Source organism: Montipora capricornis, chromosome 3 (genome assembly GCF_036669925.1).
Source record: "Montipora capricornis isolate CH-2021 chromosome 3, ASM3666992v2, whole genome shotgun sequence".
Lineage (NCBI taxonomy): Eukaryota > Metazoa > Cnidaria > Anthozoa > Scleractinia > Acroporidae > Montipora > Montipora capricornis.
In genome coordinates this window covers 61,403,738-61,418,737 of record NC_090885.1, presented here as the reverse complement: position 1 = coordinate 61,418,737, position 15,000 = coordinate 61,403,738, and the positions used below count along the sequence as shown (strand labels likewise).

The 15,000-nt window shown below is 40.1% G+C and overlaps 2 protein-coding genes and 1 long non-coding RNA gene across 3 annotated transcripts in view; 2 read left to right on the top strand and 1 right to left on the bottom strand.

Annotated features, from left to right (window-relative positions):
• Nucleotides 1–2,741: 2,741 nt before the first annotated feature.
• Nucleotides 2,742–4,672, top strand: LOC138043600 (nanos homolog 1-like). Its single transcript, XM_068889953.1, has one exon. It carries the CDS (start codon nucleotides 2,920–2,922, stop codon nucleotides 3,616–3,618), a length of 699 nt encoding a protein of 232 aa, XP_068746054.1. The 5' UTR covers nucleotides 2,742–2,919; the 3' UTR covers nucleotides 3,619–4,672.
• Nucleotides 4,673–8,495: 3,823 nt separating this feature from the next.
• On the top strand, nucleotides 8,496–9,394 carry LOC138043601 (uncharacterized). The gene is made up of 2 exons (XR_011131297.1): nucleotides 8,496–8,658; nucleotides 8,781–9,394. It is a non-coding gene; the product is annotated as an uncharacterized lncRNA (long non-coding RNA).
• Nucleotides 9,395–11,009: 1,615 nt separating this feature from the next.
• The window catches only part of LOC138043599 (synaptic vesicular amine transporter-like), a 24,766-nt gene continuing 20,775 nt past the window's right edge, over nucleotides 11,010–15,000 (bottom strand). Inside the window, 2 exon segments of the mRNA XM_068889952.1 lie at nucleotides 11,010–12,239; nucleotides 13,076–13,160. Of these exon segments, the coding sequence (XP_068746053.1) occupies nucleotides 13,099–13,160 (62 nt within the window). The 3' untranslated portion in view covers nucleotides 11,010–12,239; nucleotides 13,076–13,098.

Genomic DNA, 15,000 nt, shown 5'->3' with positions numbered 1-15,000 from the left:
GCACAGCGGTCTTGTTCTTGTGATGATTCACTGTAATGGCGCTGTCACAGCGTTTTGTGTTCCCCCTTGTTATCTGTTTCCCTGAACACTGAGCACTAGTACTGTGTGTTCCCCCTTCGCCATAACGATAAATATGATAGCAGAATATGAATACATCCTAAACATGCATAAAAGCTAACCTTAGGCCTAATTAGGCCTAAACAAACGTTTTTAGGCCTATGGTTAGCGTTTATGCATATTTAGGATACTTTCTGTATTCATATTCTTCTTCTATCATATTTTATCGTTATGGCGAAGGGGGAACACACAGCACCAGTGCTCAGTGTTCCGGGGAGCACAAAACGCTGTGACAGCGCCTCTTGGTTTGTTTTTTTGTCGTTCGCTGTGTAATTGTATTGCCGGCTACAATGAAAACTTGTTAATTCGTTCACACCAGCAAATAAGACTTGTCAATGCAAAAGTCGTCAAAGAAAATTTGTCGTTCATACACATGAGCATATGAACATTGTCAATGACACTTGTCAAAGGAAACTTGCTCGTGTGTAATAAAAAATAAAAATAAAAATAAAAATGACAGTTTCAAAGGAAACTTGCTCGTGTGCAATGGGCTTAACATGTTCAAAATGTTTCATACATCTGGCCTTATGCAGCGGATAAATCACTACCTACCGGATAAACACTAGTAAAACCAATTGAGGTATCCAATGTATAGTATCCAGTGGATGGCGCCATACACCCTTCGAGCAACTGGAGCCATCACTATTTAGCAATCTCCCGTCCGGCCTGTGTTTATGCAGGATTTTTTTTTTTACTTTTACCATTTGTCGATAATTATCAATGTTGCAGTAGAAACGTCACTTTTATCGTGAAAACTTTTCCAAAGTTGGTTGAATAGCGGTAATTTTGTGTATTTTCATTTGTTGAATGTTTCGCGTAAGATTGAACGGTTCCGTGTGAGCGCAATGTCTCAACAAATTTCTAAACCAACTTTGTTATTGTAGCCTGCGAAAGCCTGCAAACAGGCTCTTCTGACAAGCAGCGAGCCAGGTGTTATCCTTCAGGAAGTTGGCGACCGTTTCCGGTACATGGTGACTACTACTACCACTACCACTACCACTACCACTACCACCACCACTACTGCTGCTGCTGCTGCTACTACTACTACTGCTGCTGCTGCTGCTGCTACTACCACTACTACTACTACTTCTACCTACTACTACTACTACTACTACTACTACTACTACTACTACTACTACTATTACTACTACTACTCCTACAGGGTTACTCTCTTCGTATAGATAAAATTATTTGAGGAGAGAATGGGGGAATACGTTGGGGAGGGGTGGGGTTTTTTACTGAGAAGCTTCTCCCTGATTAATTCGGTACTTACTCGTTCCCAGTCGTCTCCTTACCTTGTCTGCACGCGAGGTGTGATGGGTAGGTAAAAGTGGGCTCCTGGCAAAAGATGGAGACGACTTCATGCCCCTTTCCCCTTCCCATCACACCTTACTATCTTTCCTGAGACGACTGGGGCCGAGTCGGCATTCTCGGCTTAACCCAGGAAAATTCGGAGGCTTTTTCAAGCTCATCATATCATTCCAAGCCAGTCTCAAAAGAATCATATAATTGAGCGGTAATGGCCAAAGAAAGCCGACTAGTTTGCAACCGAAGTGTTTGTTTTTGTTAGGGACTCAGTTATTTTGATGCATTGGCGAATTTTATGACTGATCTCCTAATGCTGTATTTTGATTACTAATACTTTCACTTCTCTAATCTTGACAACAAGATCAATAATTACCGTTTGAGGCCTGAGCGGTTTTTCCTTGGCTAAGACCTACCTTGACTTCCGGTTGCCGCTGTCTTAGTGTTTTTCATCAAGTGATAGACATTTATCGCTTCACCTCGAATCTGTCATCACGAAAGCTTTATAAAGTGATCTATTCACGTTTGATCCTCAATATTTAACACGACACAGTCTTGAAAGAGATCCACATCCGTTCTACGATCCATCTCAGCATCGAATCTCTGTAATAATTTTAGCACAATTTGAAAATTGCTTTAACAGCAATTTTAATTAACAAGTTCAACAAAAATGCTCAGCGGAGGGTCTCAACTTGATGAGGCAAAATGCAAAACCAATAACCATTTGAATAGAGCACATTGCATGTGTTTATTTTCACAATTTACTGCACCTGATCTTTAGGTACAGTAAAGATTATTTTACGAAGAAAGAGAAAGTGAAATGTCAGCGTGACTTCAGTGGTTATTGTGTTCACTTCATTTCCATGACAATCGATTTGTTACAACTGCTTTGTGATTGGAGCAAAAACGATTATGTAATTCGAGTGACTTGGCGCCCCAAAGTCTTTCGTATTGTGTTATTCATGCTTCAGGAGCTGTCAAATCAGTCGGTCACGCTTTGGTGAACACTGATTTTGAACTTACAGGGAGGAGAGCCTAAATGTTTTCAATCTTTCTGAGGGCCTACGGAAAACAAGTTCGCATCTCTTGAAATGCTCCATGCTGTGAACATGTTTTCAGTAACCATTGAAGTTTGCTCTTTTATTGACAGCAAAAAGGATAAGAGTGGTCTTTGTGAAAAGCGGAAATATGCTTGTCGCTCACTATCCCGGTGTGTGTCTCATTATCGGCTCATTTGACGTCATAGAGCGCAAGCGCAGTGTGTTGCGTTTTGACAAGTGATTGAGTTGCAAAAGTCACGCCTCCCATTTCTCTGCTTCAAAAAACTCTACGTCCCGCTGATTCCCATGCGAGTTTTGGGGTTGCATTGACAAACAACCACTAATCTGCCCTCTGGCGGAACGAGAACGTAAATTCTACACCGCAAATCACGTCTCGGCTGAAAAGCGAAGCCTGACCTTTCAACGTTGGATCGCAAAAGCCACTGTGAAACAGAAAATGTCGCTGAGCGAAGTAATGCTGAAAACTCTCATTCCCAGCAACTTCTTGGATTCAGATGACGAGGAGATAAAGTCGTTAACCTGTCCTCCAGAGACTGGCGATCTGCAAAGAAGTGAATTTCACATGTTTAATGACTACTTCGGTTTGAGCAACTTGGTGCAAAGAGTCAGACAAGCGAACAATGATTTCGACTACTTCACAGGTGAAAATTTTGGAGTGAGCAAATTGCCGTCAAGACGTGACCGATTTGACAGCATTGATTCGGAAAATTCATCGTCTGGAAGCTGTGATTCCTTCACGGATCACTTTGGAGATGGGCCTTTCCATCCATTCAACGCATCTTCCCTTTTGCAAAGTGCATCCTCAAAGAGGAAAGAAGCAATTGTGCCTCCTAGTCGGCGGATCAAACCGTCTACAAGAGCTCCCGCTCCGGTCTCGAACCGCGGCGCAGTGTGCGTGTTCTGCAGGAACAATGGGGAAAGCGAAGAAGTCTACCTATCTCATCTGTTGAAAGGCCCCGATGGAAAGACGACGTGTCCAATTTTGAGGGCATATACCTGTCCAATTTGTAAGGCGAGCGGTGATGAATCGCACACCATAAAGTATTGTCCTCAAAATCAGCAAGCGCAAAGCAATGGCGGTCAATTGCCAAAGGTGCCCAGGAATAATCGTGTCCTTCCCAAAAGGAGTCGATGAACTGTAATTGCAGAATCAGAAATGAGACTTAAAGTGGAATCATTATGTTCAGATTTTTAAAGGGTAAATTTATAGTTAAAATGCCGATTTTTGAAATTATACTCGGGTTGTTGTGTTATTTGTTTACAACTGGATCGCTTACTATATTTCCAAGACGGCGCGTACAGCGCAAAGATCGCAGCGAGTTAAATTATTATTGTGTTTATGTAACAAAACCCACAAATGACGGAGCACATAGCTGCTTTTAGTATTATTAAGGTCCCGTTCATTCAAGGCGTGTTCTTTTATAGTTCAATTTCATTTCCCTTTGAAGCCATTTTCGAATTTTGTAATCTTTAATGATGGCTTCCATGTTCAGGTGTTTGGTTAGATTTTCGCGCGGCGAGCTGTATTTAGAACGGAAATTCAGGAAGATTATCGTTAAAATTTAGTATTTAGCTCCCCACAGAGGATGTTGTGTAAATGTTACTGAAATTGCAATATTTTCCCCCGAAGAGGTCGGATTTTCCTTAGTTAGAGGTTAACTTATCGAATATGTATCTATGTAAAATTTTCGAATTGTAGCAGAATACAATATTGAATTTTCACCCTCTAAGTGTAAAGTATTTTAATATGAAAGTGCTGATTAAGAATTTTCTTCTAAGAAAGGAGAGATTTATGATTAATAATGTGTTTTATAATTCCAAGTTCGTCTCTGAGGGAGTTTTTCCAAATAATTTGGCGATATTTACGATGTAGAAAATTTTACTACTTTGAAAGTAGGTTTAATACTGCCTGGTTGTAGAGGTGGATTTTTGAATGAATTTTATTCTAATTTTTAACCAGCTGTGTTCTAAATACTGGCTGCAAATGATGAAATGAAAAATCAAGGTTTATGAGAACGTTTTTTTAAATATTAAAACCGACATTGTGCTATTCTATTAACATCAAAAGGAGTTTGCATACGATTGTATTTAAGCTTAAGTTTATACATGTAATCTTAATTCTAATATCGAAGCAGAAATTTTGTATGGTTTATTGAAAGGAAGAATAACATTAAAACTTCGTTTTAGTATTTCTGTGTCAGTGTCAGTGCATTTTAGTGCGTTATGTTAAAAAAAAAATTCCACAGTTACCATGCACCGTTTGTTTATTTCGCGCGCTTTCTGGGTTACTGAACCGATGCAAATTGTTGGATTGAATTAACTTTATACCCTTGACGACCTTAGAGAAACGATGATTCCCTAAGATTTCGCTTTTTCGCTTTAAATCTTGTATTTCTTTGCCCTAAATTGAGCGGTTAAGGGCAATAGGATCACGATCCTGAGGGAGTAAAGCTTGCAGCAAGTGTAAACAAAGCATGTGCTGTCGGCGAGGTCGAACGAGACGGCGAAAAGTGATGGACTATTCGCACGAATGGTGGCTGTAAAAGAGTCAATGTCAAAAGTACATACTGGAGTATTTTCAATTCACCGAAGTGAGATCATTTCGTTCGGTAGCGGCAGAGAAAAAATTGGAATGCTAATCCAAAAATCTCGGCGTTGTTGTCTCTGTTTACGTCACCATGAGGGACAGCTGGCTTTGAGCACATTTCTTTTGCACGAACTTGCTCTTAGCATGAATCAGCGCTTTCTGACAATTCAAAACAGCGTGATTTCAGAAATTCGACAGAAGAAACTAGTAAGGTTTGGCATGCTGTTTTGTGATAACGTTTGTATCATCCCATCTTTGCCAGAAATCCAAAAAGCTCTGATCTTTTTTTAGACCCATAAGGTGTGCTGTATGCAAATCACCACTCAAAATAAATTCAAAGGGTTAGCCGGCTGTCAAAGCTTTTGAAAAAAAAGGAAATTACCTGTAATCAAGCTAGTAAACAGAAATTCAATTAGCGAGGAAAACAATCGGTGCACGCTTACATTTCAGAGCCACAAACCCGACGCCATTGTGATGCAAATTTCTGTTAATTTGCCGTTCTGTTGAATGTGCTTTTGTGTTCAAAATCGACAAGAGAAACGTGCTCTCAGCCATTTCAAAAGTTTAGACAGGGGTGTTCTTGACTTTCATTCGCATTTTGCGCTTGGGTCGAGCGGTCTATAGCGAGTGACCTAATCCTTACGATATTTGATGAACTCTCAAGCGAGATTAACTCAATCAGAGAGAGTGTTTTATTTTGTTTCGCTAACCGACTTCAGGTATGAGTGAACGTTGAAAATGGACTTTTTAGAAGATTCACTGATTTTCAAGAAAGGTATGCGAGGAAAGATGGCCATTGCGTTACGTCTTGTTTTACAGACGTAAGAATCGCAAAGACGTCTATAGCTACTGATAATCTCCCGCCGAAACTGACAACTTTACTGTCAAAACAATGACCGATGCGGTAAATAAATTTGATACGATGTTCCCAGAGGTTATACCCACGAACACTGTCGACAGGAGAACACTTCTGTCTACCTCGAACTCTCTGCAAAACTCGCTCATTCAAAAAAAAAAAAGAAAAACGAAACGGATAACAAAAGTAGATATTATTTATTGCGATCGCAAACATATATTACTAGCCGAATGAAAGGCCGGCCGCTTTCTTCCAAGTTCCGGTTATCTTCCGTAAAAGAAAATAGTTTATTCGCGCTTTTCACCCGGTACTCTCCATGATCGAGACCGAAAAAAATGTTTGTGGATAAGAATCATAGCTGAACTGTTAAGAAACCGAAAACGTGGCTCCACATTGCGTGGAAAGCTAATACAAGGACCTCCTTATTACGGGAATCCCCCTCAAAACAGCTCAGGCGATTGTGGAATTTTCCCTATTGTCACCTAATGGAAAAAGACGACCACCTGCGGTATATTTTTTTTATTCAGTACATTCCGGTGTTAGGCACATGTGTTTTCATTCGGTCATGTCGCTCTGGGCGATCTTTTGTTCTTTTCACTTCTTTCATCTTACCATGCTTTAAGACTGCGGGGCAAGACAAAAATATTCCCTATTCAACACTGGTACATGGATTGTTGCTTGCAATATTACAAACCACATGTTTTGCACAATATCATACCGAACTGGGTCCAAATGCCGCCTAACTTTTTCCGGTGGATAAGTGAGTCGCTATCCAACAGTTTCAATCTGTGCAAAAAATTGCGTCTCTATAAAGAACGTCTTAGTAAACTTTGGTCAACACTTAACGTTGAGAATATTTTATATTTATTCTGGATAGTAACTTATCCGTAGGATCAAGTCATCCAGCTTGAAAACAACTGGGCCAGGTGGCTAGAATATCCATGCGAATGGCACGACCCAAAGAAAAGGAGTAGAGGTCACCTCGCTTCCGCGCTTCATAAATAAACTGGTGTAAACCACTTTCCCTTTGTCTCAATATTTTATTTATTTTGTTTCTTTTTAAATTCTTTAGCAGTCAGCGATGGAAATGTTGACTCCATCTTTTACATTGATTCAAAATAACTCAGTTGTCAAAACATGAACTTCATAGCGTGACTGTTAACAAAAAATAAACAATACAGTTGTGGTTACGTAAATTAAAATTTAAACCGCTCTTGTCTTGTTTTGTTTGGATTAAGTGACAAAATATTACAGACTCGAAAGGGAGAAGGTATCCACAGTTTCCGTCCTGATATTAATCGGAAAGAAAACTGGACGATGGAATGAAAGAGGAAAACTTACTTATGAGGTGTTAATAGGTTTACAGGAAACCGAACTGATAAAATTAACGAAAGTGAAATGTTTTCCTCATTCTACCGACCATGCCTTGATTTTCGACTAGATAAATTGCCACGAATTCACGGAAACAAGTGATCCAGGGACCAAACTCATTGTATTTGTTACTAATCATAAATTTACGATTTTTAAAACAAATTACGAGCAATTATTTCTTGTCTGAAGTATAGTGTCATGGAGCGTATCTGTTTGCATTTAATTCTGACATCCTCTCCCTCCCTCTTGAATAATTTCGATTAACACCCGGGCCGTGAAATGTGGCATTTCTGAACAATGGAAGCGGATGTCAGTTACTCGCCGACGCCAATCTTGTTCATGAAGTCACAACCAAATTATACATTTTTTTGGAAAATCCAAACTTGTTTCACATCCGCGGGTTGAAAATATCAAGTTTTACATTAGTTATGCTTTGCTACGTGATCTCGCTCAGTTAATTTTACTAGATTATGAAAAATGCAATCAACGACAGAAAAATTGTTTACATGGGGACCATTGCACAATACTCGAGCTACAAACATAAAGTGGAGTTTTACATAACTGTCAATAAATTCCTTACTCACTAAACTTCACTACTATTGAAGCAGTGTTTATTTTTTTTTCGCGTCTATTGAATCTTTTTGTGTGGGCAACATTCTCATTTTAATTTCTCTTTCCCACAAACAACAGAGTCAAAATAAGAGGTCTGCGACCGTGCACAATCTTCTGTATCTTGTCAAGGAATTTAATATTTAGTTTTCAACTGTCTCAGCTCACTCAGATTTCGAAAACGTCTTGTTAATTTTGCGCGCTTGAGACTAAAAATAAATTCTGGACAGTTTAAACCTGTTACTTCTGCGAAGTATTAAGAACAGAAACCGGACATCCATCCCACGAGCATAATTTCATAGAGACAGCGCGTCTTGAGCGCTACAAAAGCACTGCAATGGAAAGAGCTAACTCCAGTCATTCCGCATGACTGTTGAGGACGTTTTTCACGATATTCGAACAGAATACGAACGTTCCTTCGTCCAGTTATCAGATGAATGTGTATGCTGTATTTTAAAAATTACACTGTAATGTGAAGCTGAATAATTGAATTTTTGGCATGGCGCTTGTAATTTTACCCGGATATCCGCGACAGATGTTTCCGAGCTTAGCTTCCCAGGAATGCGAAGCATTTGGCACCCAGCTGGGCTTAGGAGATGACATCTGAATTGGGGATGAGCCGGACAATCTCCCTTCAGTTTCACGATCTCCCATTTTCTACATAAAATCTCGTTAATGCCGGTGATTTTGAGAAAGGAAGGGAATAAAGCAGGCTAAAAAATGCCTGTTCTAAGGCATGTTGCTGGAGAGTGGTGCGTAGTCACGAGGAAGTCTTATTGAGATTTTTTCAGAACATTTTGCACTCGAGCTCGTCAAGGGTCTGGGCTCATGTGTACGTTCACAATCGGTTTGTGGGTATTTTTGTTTCTTTCAGCTGTTCTTGTTTCCACCATCCACTGATCACTTTCAACATTGCACGGCCTTCAAAACGACACCATACGGATTGATAGCAAAACTTGACCGCAGCAGAGATTAAAGGCTGACACCTTTTGTGTGCACGACTTTCATCGAAGTAGGGAATCATTGGTTGTGAGTGCTTTTCCGCTCTTGAAGGGCCCATGTCAGTTACAGAAAATTTCAGGGTGTCTAGTATTTTAACCCAAAACATGACTAGCACAGGCAAAGAATAACCAAATCGCTGAGGATACTGATGCTTAAAAGTGTGTAATAAAACTCCTCAGAGTTTAAGATTTCAAGGTAAACATAAGGAAATGCGAGCATGTGTGAGGCGAAAAGTGATTTCATTGAGTAACTTTCAGATATCTTCTGTTTGCCTCTTTCAAAGACAAACCATTCAACAGACGAACTATGCAAAGCCGGTATAATAACTCGGAATTGACCAACATTAATATGTTAATGGGAAAATATATTAGGCAAAAAACACGGAAAACGCATTATCTATAGGCTTCCTATATTATTTTTGCAAAACGAAACGAAACAGTTTTACATTTAAACCTGTAAATGAAAATAAAAATACAGTGGAACCTCCCTTTTGGGACACCTCTATTTAGGGGACACCGAATATGTTCCTGCTAATCTTTATATGCTCAATATGAACTCACATAATAACCAGGACCGAACCAGATGGTTTGATAGCTCAAGTGGTAAAGCACGGCACCGGTGCCGCTGAGGTCAGGGTTCAAATTCCATTAAAGCCTGAATTTTGCAGGCTTATCTTTCGTTACTGCTCAAGTGACGTTAATTAATAACTGCGATGATCAGCAACTTCCGTGATAATCTTTGACTCCAACCCAGCCTCCATTCAGGGAACACCAGTTCTAGCCCCGAGGATGTTCCTTGAATGGAGGGACGTTCCACTGTATCACAACAGTCACATTTCTCTGTGCGATAACCCGAGAAATACAGATCTGTATTTTGCGAAACTGAGCACTTCTGACCTCTTGGCTAAATCTCTTTCTTCAAAATCATCACTGCATCGAGTTATACCTTATAAGCCAAGAGAAAATGAGGGACAATGCATTCTTGCGAAAAGCAAGCGAAGCCAAAAACCTCGAGATTTTGCATAGACCTGTTATAAATTCTGATTAATTATGGCGCTGTTCGTTCGCTTCGCTTGTTCCACAGCAAACAAAATGTATACAAAAAACACCAGCCATTTGCGAGCTCTAAAGACGTCCTTGAGATGGCGTGGACCTGGACAGCTGTATGCCGATGAACTGATGACATAGTTGTGCGCATGCGTAAGACAGTGGCCTGAGCTTGAGTGCACGCACCTTTATGCTTTTTGTTGAATCGCTTTTGTTTGAATTCGTGCCTTTCTCTGCGGTTTCAACAAAAGACTTGCTACAATCATCGTTGCGCGGCGATGCCATGGAATAACGAAGGAAAACGTCAATTAAGCTAATTGCATAATACCCGGCCACTTATTTGCATATGAAGAGCGTGTTTGCTATGTGCCTCGTTCTTCAAACGATGCCGCTACAAGATCACAACTAGTGGCCAGGTATTCTGCAGTTACGCCCGTCACTTTTCGCGATTATGTCTTCCATCCTCTGTTGCGTTTTACAATGTGCCGAAGTAATTAACCTCACCTTCCATAGGTAAGAACGCCGTCGAAGTAAATACAAACAATAAAGGTTTAAATGTCGCATGACATCTAAAACTTTTAAAATTTGTAAGTTTTGCAAAGGACGGGAAGCAAACGCCTCCTTCGCACATTCTTTTGGTTCGTCAAGCAAAAATTTTGCCCGCCCCAACGGGCAGCACGACTTTTTTTTACTCATAAAGCTAGTGTTTCGAGGCATTCCGATTTCGTTATTTACACTCTATCCTTAGTAGGAAATTTAAAATGGGGGTGGTGTGGGAAGAGAGAGGGGAAAAAAAAAAAGGTTTCACTGCTTTAAAAAAGGAAATCGAGGTTTGGGGCAGAAAATTGAAAGTTTATTGTCGGGTGCTCACGTCCTCCAAACGATCTCAAGTGCGCTGTCACGACGAGATTGGCAACAACATGTCCCGAAACGTGAAAGGCACGTGCGGGACGGGCAGAGCCATTGTGTTTTGCACATTGAACGTATTTTCCGCCCGTGTTTTGCAATACAACGTAGCCAAGAGAATACAACTTGAAGAAAATGGACCGTACTGCTATCGTAACTGAGTATTTGGAATTATTCCACATTAATCACGTTGCACAATAAGGACGAACTCAGCTATCCTAAAACTGGATTGTTAAGAACGGGTTTTATTAAAGTAAAGATGTAAAATGATTAATCCATTGTTGTCGTCAAAACAACAAATGTTTTTTTTTCCTTCGCTGTTGTTTTGCAGAGTAAGGCCAAAAAGCGTGCCGCACGTTCATCACGAGTATTTTTTTCCTCTAGTTTTGTGGCGTTGACGTGCTGTAACAATAGTCCCGCTGCATGTGCGGCATGAATTTAGTGTACATTTCTTAGTCGTGCGGCAAAAATAAAAAACACGGAACAAAAAGAACAAAAACAAAAAACAACATTCAATGACTACAACAGTGAATCTTTCATTCCGTCCCTTTACTTCAGTTCTAAGCCGTCCGCCCCGTAATCGAGCTTTAGCTTAAGCACCCGCGTTTTTGAGACGTGGACGACAACCGGAACAGAACATGTCGCGTGCCAGGACAGTGGAGTCTCCCAGATTTTTATACTAATTATCTCTACTGGAGAAAAGACACTTAGCAATGTAAATGTGGTTGTGCGCAGAGAAGTTAAAAGGGAAAACAACTCCTTTTTTCATTAGATTTTAAAAGTGAGTTTGTTTAACACATGACTGGCAAAATTTTTAGCTTTGATTTTTATTCAAAGCCTATTTACTTCGACGGTAAGTTTTGGATTTCACAGTCCGCCATTGCTCACGTTCATCAATGACCGATTGGACGTCAGAGGGTTGGATCTAGGGAGAAGTGACGTCATTTACTCACAAGCTTAAAATTATAGCGTGTAAATGCTGCTTATTATATATGTAAAACACGAGTTTAAAAAGTCTGCCAGCCCAAAACTCCCGTGCTGTATATTAATTCAGTTGCGTAAACACGCATTGCATTTGAAACTAGCAAGTCTTTGACGTCATCATCAGTTTTCTCCTGTTTTCGTCTTCGTTTCTTAAATTCCCTATTCTTGGATTTCACATGACGTCACGGCCGCCATGTTGGTGTCCCCAAACAATAAAATGGTGGCCATGTTGGTGTCCCGATCCAATCCTCCGGGAATTGAAAGCTATTATTATGCTAACGTCTTCTTTTGTTTTCGTTGAAAAACATGGCTGTTGATCACGTGACTGAAAGCCAAGAATTGTAGGTCAATGGTCCAGAAAATCTGGCGTTTGAGTTGGTTCCATCTCTTCCCACCTAAAAAAAGGAAAAAAAAAATACAATAACAAAGACCTCTTCTTCAGCAACAGTTACGTTTCACATTGTTTTGTGTTAAAGCCTCTTTCTTGGTGACTTATGGTTAAAAAACATTGTAAACGTTTAAGACTAACGGATTGTTGGAAGTTAACGTTGCGTTAACAGAAAACGACAAGAGTCGGACTAACTCCAGTTAATTCTCTCCTATAAGCCTGCATCGGAGAGAAATACTCTACTCCATTCCTGATTTACCATACAAGTTATTGCTTTACTTAACTGCAAATCATTTATTGCTCCATTGCTGCATCCTTGGGGACAAACGTGTTGCTTTGGCCCCGGGCAAACGGCTTGAACATTCGTTCGATTTCGATGAAATCGTTTGCACCCCCCACCCCCCTCTCCCTCCTTTCAACCATGTTGATTCAAAGTTGAATCGATGTTGAATGAGTTCAAAGGGGTTTAAACTTTTCTTCAACAACCACTCAACATTTCTTTTGTTATTGCGAATGTTGAATGAGTAAGGTGAGGCCGTTTGTTCCTTCTTTTAACATTGTCAGTTGGGTATGGGTTATGCACACTAATCGGTCTTTAAATGACGTATCCATGTCCGTATCCATAGTAACAACCGCGGCTGAAGCCTGGGACTGAATATCGAGCCTCCGGTGAAGCTTTGTTGAATCAAATGTTGATGATGTGTTGAAACAACAGTAAACATCGTTCAACAAAATCGAACGGATGTTGAAACAGATGTTAGAGCCGTTTGCCTTGGCCTTTGACGGTATTTATCTGTCTAATGGCAAGAGCAGGGACGTTAAGCTCTTACCGGTTACACTTACATGCACGAGTCATCTGTCTTCGTCTACTCCGCAAGTTTGCCACTTAACGTTTCTCTGGGCTCCATCGTGTCATCAAGAACTGAAACTGAGAGGCATTACGTTGAAAATATTAGCAAGGTGGTAACTTCAGTCACGAGGCAGGACTTTACAAGAAGCATGGACATCGAAGCGCTGTTCAGCATAGCAATTAAAGGGGAGTAATTGTCGAATATTTAAAGCCATTCCTTTTACTTTGAAAATCAAAGATTATAGTATCTGATAGAAGATCATATTGCCTGAGTCAGAAATCAAATGTTCAGGCACTAATCAGAAACAGGGGCGACGATTTGTCAGAGACAAATCAGAAACAGCTGGGCGACAGACTCGGCCCACAACCTGCTCTACGCAACCTCAGAAAGCAAAAGCATACTCTCAGTATCAACATTTTCAAACAATCTTCGATCATTTCACAGATAATAATAATAATCAGCGATCTGAATGTAATAACCGAGTTTTGTTCCTACACAATTTTATGGTACTTCAAGGTAACGTGGAAAGAACCACGTGGATCAAAAAGATGACGACGAAATGTTGCCTGCTAGTTATTGTTCCTGTTCCTGTTTTACTATAATATTTTCAAAGCATTTTCCATAATTATGTAAACTGCCTTTCAATTGATAGCGCATCAAATAAACGTTGATGGAAATTGAAAATAACTGCTGTTTGTTGAGTTGTTGCCCATCATCGAAAGGGTTTCAACACTTAGAAGACTCTCTGTTTAGATCGAATAACGCTACAACACTGTGTCACGTAACAGCAATGTTATGGTACCTTATGAAACACCGATTATTTCCAAACAAGATGTGATCATTATTGTGATGTAATAAGTTACCTTGGCAACGGGAAAGCCCAGCAAAAACACCCTATATTTTGGATTTAGTTGCTCATATCTCAAAAATGAACTTGGTGACCCCCTTTTTTGTTGCTGAAAAGTGGTTAGAAGGCCACGATAAAACGTTCGGCAAAGTTTAAAAAAATTCTGCCGAGAGGATAAGAGCTACCTTAAAAAAATCACAAAATTAAGGTGGTTCTGAATCCACCATTCAGAATTCTTTAAAACTTTGCAGAAACTTTCATCATGCCCTTCTGATTACTTTTCAGAAATAAAAAATGGGGGTCACCGAGTTCGTTTTTGAGATATAAGCAACTAAAGGCAAAATAAAGGGTGCTTTTACAGGGCTTGCCCGTTGCCAAGGTGACATATTACGTCACAGTAATGAATGTATCTTGTTCAGCAATAATTCGTGTTTCACTTGGTACCACAATATTGCCAATCCATGATACAAAGTTGTGGTGCCGATCCTTCTAATAAGAGCGTCACTTGGAAGTGTTGAAACTGGTTCGAGCCTCCCTTAACTGCCATCCACATTATTTTGAAAACTATTGCTAGTTAATATCCGTACCACACAGGAATTCTTTATCATGGCTAGGTCTAGTTAAGTCAGTTTACTTCCAGAGGAGAGCTGAGGACACTGAATGAAAAATCAATTCTCTGCAAGACCGTGAATAAAGAGATTTAGACATCATAGACCGCGTAGCATGATTTTCTTTCGGGACTTTTATTTTGCGGATTGGCGCCGATTTTTAAAGGTTTGCGGGAACAAATTTTTGCAGTTTTCTTTTCAAGCAGTAAGACACCAACAAGGAAGGAAATGTAATATTTTAGGTAAAACAACCCTCGTTACTCTCAGCCATTTCAGTCAACGACAAGCGGGTCTGTACAACAGCAAAAGTAATTCCAGTTGCAACACGCTGTTAAAGGCGATTTTGAATCGGCTGATAAAATGCAAAAATGTCATAAATCTAAACTCAGTCACAATTGTGCAAGCAACCGCAGAAGCGCTTATAGAGCTACCGGTAGAGCGTGGTTGGTTTGTTTCAGGAGT

What these genes read in the sequence shown, in the direction of transcription:
- LOC138043600 (XM_068889953.1), top strand. Translation starts at nt 2,920, where the DNA reads ATGTCGCTGAGCGAAGTAATGCTGAAAACTCTCATTCCCAGCAACTTC.